The sequence below is a fragment of the Aquila chrysaetos genome, chromosome 16, assembly GCF_900496995.4.
Source record: "Aquila chrysaetos chrysaetos chromosome 16, bAquChr1.4, whole genome shotgun sequence".
Classification (NCBI taxonomy): Eukaryota; Metazoa; Chordata; class Aves; order Accipitriformes; family Accipitridae; genus Aquila; species Aquila chrysaetos.
The window spans coordinates 3,715,673-3,724,719 of NC_044019.1; the positions used below are offsets into that span (position 1 = coordinate 3,715,673).

Genomic DNA, 9,047 nt, shown 5'->3' on the forward strand with positions numbered 1-9,047 from the left:
TTCATATTTTCCATTGTAAAACACCCTTTCCATTCTCAAGGCTGTAGATGTGCAATCTGAAGCAAATTCTGGCCTCATGCTGGAATTCCCTGTGTTGTGTTTGAGGAGCACACAGACATATTTCTGTGATGATTATCAGCAGCATCTCTGATAACCCACCTCTCTTTGGAGATTGCTGGGAAGGAAACAAACAATAAACCTCCCAGATTTGGGGTGGCTTTATGGGTGCACTTTAAGCTCTGTTGGTTTTACAAACTTTTAAAAATAGAGAGTTTGAAAAATGTCAGCACAGAGGATTCTTTGCCATCTTCTCCCTCCCCCATCCCTCACCACAGAGAGTCAAAAACCTCTACAGAAAATGCTTGTGAAAAAGTTACAAAACTCCTGTCATCCTAAGACCGTAACTGTACTTGCCTAGGAGAGGTCTGCAGGAAAGCTTTGCAGATCAGCTAAAACCTAAGCAAAAGCTGCAGTCAGATGCATCCACAGCAGACACAAACAGTTTCTGTAGTTTCTGTCACCTTTGGATGCATCATCAAAGGAAAAGCTCAGCGCTCTCTGTGCCCAGCAGGTTGGAGCATCTAGCCCCAAGCAGGCCAGGGAATGAGAGAAAGAAAATGAAGATTATTCCCCAAGGTTCCTGGCCTGGCAGTAGCCATCAGAAAGAGAACCAAGGCCAAGCTGCAGCCTGCCCATCTGCCCACTGCAGGACACAGACATGTTCAAATTGTCCTGTTCAGATCATTGCTTCGGCCCTTTTTTCTTGAGTAAAAGGGAGGGGGAATCCTTTGCTGCTGAATACCCCTGGCTTAGTGTTATCTTTGATTTTTATCATAGGAATTTCATTTTACAAGTACAAAGTATTGCCATGTTTTCTCTCACAGATTTCAGAAAAATATGGGCTTCCTGAAGAAAGCATTTATAAAGTCTACAAAAAATGCAAAAGAGGGTAAGCTAATCTCTCATCTGCTTTTATGCCGTGTCTCTAAAACCCCATTCTCTTTGGTACCCTGCCATAGGCTGAAATAGCGTTTTAACAAGATAATAAAAAGTAAAGCCATGTGAGGTCTGTGCTATTTAGAGCATATAAAACTCAGATCTTTCTGGGCTTTAAAGATTTGGGATAATGCTTGTTTGTATTATATTTGTTTGGAGTGTAAAGTCTCCCAAGGAAAGGAAGTTGGATGAAGGAGGAATTGTTTGGGTAGTTTAATGGGTGATCCTTTGTGTCTCAGTCTAAAAGCCTGAGGTTATGGAGAACTTATCTTACTGCCATCAGACTGGTATGAATGTTTGCTTCTCCAAACCAAGTGCCTAAATGTCCCGGGCTCAGAAAGAGACTGTACCAGCTAAATAAGAGCATGGGGAGCCCTGGTGGAGAAGAGGAGAGATCTGAAAGGGAAGTGTCTGTTCCCAGCCTTGCCTTCCTATCCCCAGACAGGGAGGTCAATAGGAAACTTCACACTCACTTTGGGAGGTGATGGATCAGACCATTCTGGGGACTGGTGGCTCTTGTGCAGCCCCAGTACAGAAATGCAGGTCCCACTTGAGACACTTGTCAGGCGCTGCTGGGAGACAGGCATAGCTCGACAGGGGGTGATAGGTGAGGTTTGCAGTAAATGTGAAATGGCTTCTCAAGTGGTTTCAACGTCGTGTTTAAAAGTGACCGATCCGTTTGGATCTCCTCCATGGTTGAGAGGGAGCGGTGCTAGTTTGCGTGAGCTGAGGACCAGCTGCTGAGTCTTCCGTGGAGGTCAATGGTCTTGATGAGGAGCCAAGTGCTACTTTCAGAAACGTCTTCTGGACTAAGTACTCCCTCTGGGTTGACCCCATCTCTGGCAGCAAGTTCTCCCTTCAGCTGATGGAAAGGGAACGACTCATAAACTCCCAAGCTTATTTTCATAAAGCTAAATCCAGAGCCCTTCTTGCAGAGCGAGCGAGATATAATCAGGCTTTGCAAGCAGCAGTGACTGCCTGGGAGATGAACTCATTGTTGTTGCTGGCCCTGGTCCAGAGTTTGAGCATGGGGAGAGACAGGCAGAAAAGCAAGGCTGACGACACGTCCTGCGTTATGCAGCCCTGCTGTTCTCACTAGCATGGCCCCCCAAAGAGGTCCTCTGCGTAGCAAAACACGGGAACAGAGTTCTTGGGAGCTGAGGGTTAGTCCAAAGCTCTGCTTCTGCATTTTCTTTCTGGTAAGAGTGAGCTCCTTGGATGGGATCTTCCAACTCGTTTGGTGTCACCATAACTTGATCCCCATGGGACTTAGCCTGTTTGCTTCACGGGGAGCAGAGCTAAAGTGAGGCTTGGAGCCAGCTGCAAGGTGGGTGGAGGAGAGGCAGTGGTTTCTCTTCCATGCTGTGATGTGGTGTCACTGAACTGGGAAGCTGTTACAATCCCCTCACCTCTAAATCCGCAACTGAGCAACCTTTCCCCCTTTAGGAGGGTTTTTAGATAGGATCCTAATTTTAAGATGATGGATGGGCCGTAGTGAGGTATCCAAATTTGTCAGGAGGCTCTTCCACCTGTTCTTGAACTCAGGGCCCTCAGTGCTGTCAGATGCTGCTCATCCACTAGCCCCAGAAATGGAAATTTTCTCCCCAAAGAAAAAGAGCAACACTGGTAGCCTCAAGAGAGGGATTGTCCCATACACCTTCGGTCAGAGTGCCTCAAGTCTGATCTCGAAGAACGACTGTGAAGGACAGGGGTGGTCAGTTTATTATTACAGCTTCAGGACTGAGCCAAAACTCAGGTGTGTCAGCTGTGGTGGTGGCTTGTGATGTGGCCATCACAGGTCATCAGACTGTCATCAGACAACAACTCCTCTCGGGTAACTCCAGCTTGGGCTGGCGTTTTCTGAACCAGCTGACTGTGAGCATCTGCGCGGCAAGAGAGATCCAAGCGCTGATGAGTTTGCAGGTGGACCAGGAAATGGCACCGCTTCAGGGGAGAGGCCACCTATACTTTGTTTTGCTTTGGTTTTGTTCATTACTTGATCTGATAAGTAGTGAATGTTGTTTAATAATGATTGGGAGGGAAAACAGGCAGATGTCCTTTCCACCTCTTCCCCAAAATGGAGGAGCAAAGAGGTATCTAACAAAAAGAAAAGGCAACACCTGGAAATTAGATTAAAAAAAATAAAATTGACACCTAGTTTAATGAAAGCGCAACATGACTGATGCTATAGGTTATTGCTGAAGTGTGGGGGACATACACAAGATTTTCTCCAGTCTACTAGATGGCAGCGTCAGACACTGTTTCCTGCTCCCCCAGATTTAATTTTCCTTTGAATAATTTTATCCTATTGCTCCACCCTAAACAATCCTCTCTTGGTAATTACAGCTTGAGGGTCAGATCTTCATCTGGTGTAAACTAGTGAAGCTCAGTGGTACTACCTGGATTTACAGCAGGTGAGGACCTACTATCAGCCATGGGCCGCCTTAGTGTGATGAGCTCATTCAGATGAACTTAGTCTCAGGGTGACTCAAGAGCAGTAATAAGTAATTTCGTATCTTGGTGAGGTTTAGTCTAGAAAAACAATACAGGGCTTGGATTCCTAATCAACACTCCCTTGAATCTTTTGCGGTTGAGAAATCAGATGGAAGCATGGTAGCAAGAGGCACAGGACAGTAGCTTCCAGGACTGAGAGAGCCAGAGATAATTGGAGCAGCTCTGTTGCAAGGCTTTTTGTGACAACCCACCCTTGGGTATCCACGCTGTCTCTCTGGGGGCACGGGTCGGAGGCCAGACTCCCTGGGATCAGGGGTGTGGGCGCCTGGGCCCCTTGCCCCCAGGTGTCTGGTGCCAGGAGGTGAGATGCAGCTGTGATGGTTATGATTCACAGGGAAGACCCCTGGACGGTGTCAGACCCCGTGTCTCAGGCTTCCCCTGCGCTGGGTGGGATGCCCTTCTCCGACTGTGCCGTGACAGAATTAATAGCCTGTTGGTAAAGTGTTTCGTGCTCTGCCGAAAGGCAGCGCAGCGTCGGGCCACGGGACAAAGCTGACACCAGAACAGCCTGGATGCGAGGACAGAGCTCCCACCTTCGCCTCTGAAATTCGGGCACACTGGGCCAGGACTCTGATGAGCCTGCCTGTACGTGCTGTGATCAAACGGGTAGCAGCCAGTCGCTGCAACCCAGTGTGGCTGCACTGACCTCCGAGGCATTCCCCGGAGGGACACCAGGGCCCCATGTTGGTGCTTGTTAAACTGTTAGATTTGTTAGACGCTCAGCCTTTTCTTTTTCTTGTTTTTAATCTTGGCTTGTGGAGCATTGCACAATTAATGCTATTGCCCCATTAATGACCCCAGCAGGAACCTGGAGGGGATGTGCTTTCTGCAAAGAAAGATAATTTGTTCTCTTTGTTTCCTCCAAACAGTTACAAATTTCACATCTGATTTATGGGAACACAGTGGGGTGATGCAAAGCCGCCCCGTTACTTCCATTACAATAATGAGGGGCTCTTGCCTGGCACAGAACCGCAGCCTCAGGTTTAAATCAGCTGCTGAAACGTTTCCTTCTCCCCGTGTCTCCGTGTAATTGATTCCAGGTCAGAGAAGCTGTGTGATCTGCAGCAGGGTTGGAGGTGTGCCCTTCAGCACGGGGAGGAATTTGCCACCGGCTGGCCCAGCTGGCTGCGTACGCTCAGCCTGCCTGTGTGTGTTCCTCGCAGAAAGGGCTCCCAGGCAATGCTCAGGGCACGTCTGCATGGGAGGTTGTTCTGGATGGGAGAAAGGCGTCCTATTCCAAACCACTTCCATCTACTCCCACAGCAGTCTCAGCTTGTTCAGAATAATGCACCCCTAAAAGCACCCAGGCGAGAAGCGAGGAGTGAGCAATTCTGCTCTAAATTCACACCCTGCCGTAATCCAGATTAATTTGCCTGTGTAGCAAACGCTGGGCCTAGGCATGTCGAGGGTAGACTTGCGAAAAGCTCTGCAGGATGTTCCTTTGTGTTGTATTGTGGCTTTAATTAATTAATCATGGCTGAGCCCCTCAAATTGGGTAAGGTGGACACTGCAGTGCCTTCTTGTGCCTGCTCAGGGCTATGACTCCCGGCGCAGCCTGGCAGCAGCCAACCCACCCAGCTGGCAGGCAGCGAGGAGCGCAGCTGTGATAACATTATGCTGATCAATAACAGGGCAGTAAAGGCAATTTTTAATGGGAATTTTGCATGGACACATTTCGGAGAGGGCCACCCCCATGCCACGAGGCTTTGTCAGTGATGTTATTCCCAGTTCTGACTGGGAATCCTGAGTGTGCAGTAACGTCCAGCCCTCCCGACTAAGCTGCTCTGCAAACCTTTCAATGTGCCGCATCTGACCCAGCCGTTCTCCCCCTCCTGTAGGATCCTGGTGAACATGGACAACAACATCATCCAGCACTACAGCAACCACATGGCCTTTCTCCTGGACATGGTGGAAGCAGAGGACAAGTTCCAGATCATCCTCAAGGAGCTATAAAGAGCCGCAGGCAGCACTTACTTGGACTACTTCTCTCAAAGCCGGCAAGTTTGACCCAACAGAACTCAGCCTAGTGCCTCGACTCGTTGCCTTTACTTGAATACGCTGCCTCTGGGGAGGGCCTTGGCCTCACAGTGCCGGGCCGGAGACTGCTTGGAAGATCTGTTATCGATGTGAACATGGAAATTCTCTCTGTTGAGTTTATTATTATTATTTTTTATTTTATTTTATTTTATTCCCTTCTGGCGATGGGCCTGACCTCCTGTTTCACCGCTGGGAACGCGCAGCTACACTAACATGGCTGTCAGAGCCTGGGCAGAGGCAGGGGACTGCCTCTGCTCGCTGTTTGCCTTGGCCCGTGACTGATCCAACCCTAGGCTTTGGCTTTGTCCCAAACCATCAGTCATGCACAACCTTCAAACCATTTCCAGCAGGGCTGAGCCCAGCTCTGAGCTTCTCTCTCTCCACAGAGACTTTCACAGACGCATTTAAAACTCACTGTTGAACGGACACTGCCTGCTCCCATGCCCCACACCCTGCCATATCTGAGTGTAAATACCACGAAGGCCTCCATAGCCCTTGTTTATACATTTCTGATGTATTGTTCCTTTTATATTTTATATATGTATAAATATGCATCGTTTTATATTTGACTCAGTACGGTGACACAGAGCATTTCAAACACAGGCTGCTTCACATTTCTCCGTGAACTCCTTTTGTAACTGTGTTGTTGGTTTTGTTGTTTTAGATACTCCGTAGTAATAAAGGTTCAAAGACGGAAAGTGAACTGTTTTCACCCAGCTCTGGAGGTTGGAGTTGGGAAGGGCCGGGCAGGAGCCAGGGCAGGGAGGTGACCTCAGAGGCACAGAAAGGACGCAAGGTTGGTTTTGCACCGCACACTGTTTCACAGCGTGAGGAGTTTGTCCGTCTGAACTGTCTCTCCATGAAGGCGTGAGAGACGGCAAGCGCTGCCGAGCTGCTCACGTCTGCAGCTCCTGTTTCCACCTGCGCACGCAGATCAGCACCCGCACTCCTCCTAAACCCTCCCCTCCTGCACGCTGGGCTCTCCCTCCCGGTTCCGTGCCGGCTGCTGCAGACGTGCCGTCACGGCGCTGCGGGCGGGTGGTTACTGAGCAGTTCTAGGCACATCCCTTTGATGGAGGGATTACGTTACACGGATTTGGTGAAATTTTCAGCAAGTCAAAAAGAAATGCCCTGTTTTACTTCTGCTCATAGGAAGAGCAGCTCTGCCTCTATCTTTTTGGTGAGACGGTGTTACCAGATGGCCAGCTGTGTACCTCCTTCCACCTGCTGCACTGGCTGTTTAAACTCCTCACACCTGCTATCTCTCAACCACCAATCCTTCACCCCTGTGCTAAAATCATCTGCAGCTGCTTCCCATTTAGGTAAAATAAGACCAAGGGGAGCACTCTATTTTCAAATTAATCCTCTGACCAGTGAAAACCAGGGACTTTCCTCCTCCCTCCCCCTTATCCTCTGCTTTTCCTGGCCATGTCCAGGGGAGATGCACCTGAGTCCTATGACTGGGGAAGAGAGAGCAGCTCTACTCCCACTGGGAAGGGGGTTTTGAAATGTTGAAACACATCAGGCTGGGGGATTTTGGATTACTTAAGTATTATCGCGATGAGGAAAGCCTCTAAGATGAGGCTTGGATAAGTTCGAAGGCTTATCAACCCTTGAAGATCTCTCCCAGCTCTCTGCACTCCTTCATATCATAAACTCCTTCTTCAGCAGGATTTCTCTGATTCAGTGTTAGTTCTGCAAGGCTGAGCCTACGGTCTCGCTATAGCAGAATTTCAGCTCCAGTTAAGAACAGGCACACAGGAATCCCCCAACGCTTAGCGTTGATGGCTGTGAAACCTACAGATCCCCTCATCGCCCTGATGCGTCAGGCGGGTGCAGGGGCTCTGCTCTTCTCAGGGAGAGCTCTGCAGCAGGACTCCAGGCACAGGGCACCCGGCCAGCACTGGGCTGCTCCTGGGGAGGGTGAACCGATCCTGCCTGACCACGTGGACAAGCGCTAACTGCTAAGGTAAGAACAGAGATTTCCCGCTGCCTGTGGGAGAAGAACCCAGCCCCTTTAGAGACAAGGGGGTTCAGGGGAAGCACCATGTCCTCCACACCATTGCAGAGGCCTGAACACAAGGAATCGGTACAAGCAGCAGACGGACGGAGCTGGGAATACCCCGATGTCTCGCTCTAGGTTTCTGCACGGTCCTAGTGCTTTCCCCAGGGAGCTGCCATTGCCCTGGCAGAGGCTGGGGCTTGTGGGGAAACCCCTGGTAGCGAAGGCGGCTTGCTCTGCCGTGCGGGACAGATTTGGGAGGGCTGCAGGCAACTGTGGGGATTTTTGTGCATGCAGTGTTATGGGCTTTTGGCGACCTCTCATCCCTCAGTTAGTTGCTCTAAAAGTCTGATCTTGGGGCTAACTTCCTACTAGTGTAAACACAGCGCTACCTGACTGATTGTCTTCTCAGTTACACAAATCTGACTCCATTGACTCTAGTAGCATTAGTCCTAATTTACAACAGCAAAAATCATCTCGCATTGTAACTTTAGGTTCCCAGCAGAACAATGATGGATTTTGCTGGATTTTACGGTGGTCCATTTCACACTGGCTACGAACCCATCCTAAGTTTTGCAAGGTTTTCCAAGTTTTGCCCTGGCTGGAGCTATGCGTGTCTACACAGCCCCCCTGCTTTCTGTTCATGGGCTAGAGACAGAGAACCAGGTGCTTCTTCTTGTGCAGGTTCTGGGTAATCTTGACTTTGTCAGGTTTTAAATCACGGTAACTCCGCTGTGTGCAGGGAACTACGCTGGCGTGAATCAACCGGCAAGAGCAGACACAGTCACCGCCCCCTGCCACCCCTGCCGAGGGTGGGTGTTTTGCTGACTGGCTCAGTATCGTTCATCCCTTCCAGCAAAGGCGAGTTGCTGTAGAGGTTGCGTAAAGCAGAGCTCCCAAATATGTGAAAGCATTCTTGACTCTTTGCCCGGAGCCCACCAGTTCCTTTTGAAGATTAAGATACGAGTGATGAAGGCGATTCACCTCTGAGCCAACAAAGGTCGTGTGAAAGTATGAACCCACTTGTGTTTTGCAAAGGGCTCGCGCTGACAAATGGGAGCAGCTTCCTCTGGAGCGGTGTCTGCTCTGGACAGTCGGCAGCTGGTTTGTGCCGACTCGAGTCAGAAACGCTCAAGTCAACTGGCTCGTCAAACGTACCTGGTGGGCGTGCGGTGGAGGGTGTCTGGGCACACGCACACCGCGGAGGTTTGACACGCGTTCCGCACAGGCATCGTGCTTCAGCTGCGCCAAGGCCTGACGCTGTGTGGCAAACCCAAGCGTCCGTCCTCTGGGCGAGCAAGCGGCAGAGGTGCAGGATTTGCCCGCACTGCCCTTCTCCCGTATTTCAACCCTGATAAGAAAGGGTTCCCCCCCCAGGGTAACAACTCCTTTGGGCATGGTCAGTCTCCAGCATCTGTTTTCTCTTTGGTTTATCAGATGAAAACACCAAGAGGAGTGTTTTTGCAATGCCCATCGATTGTAGTAATTATTCAACATC

The 9,047-nt window shown here is 49.9% G+C and overlaps 1 protein-coding gene across 1 annotated transcript in view; it reads left to right on the plus strand.

Annotated features, from left to right (window-relative positions):
* The window catches only part of GRHL3 (grainyhead like transcription factor 3), a 29,689-nt gene extending 23,339 nt beyond the window's left edge, over positions 1-6,350 (plus strand). Inside the window, exons 15-16 of the mRNA XM_030039982.2 lie at positions 885-949; positions 5,349-6,350. Of these exons, the coding sequence (XP_029895842.1) occupies positions 885-949; positions 5,349-5,463 (180 nt within the window). The 3' untranslated portion in view covers positions 5,464-6,350. The remainder of the gene's footprint in view (positions 1-884; positions 950-5,348) is intronic.
* Positions 6,351-9,047: the final 2,697 nt, after the last annotated feature.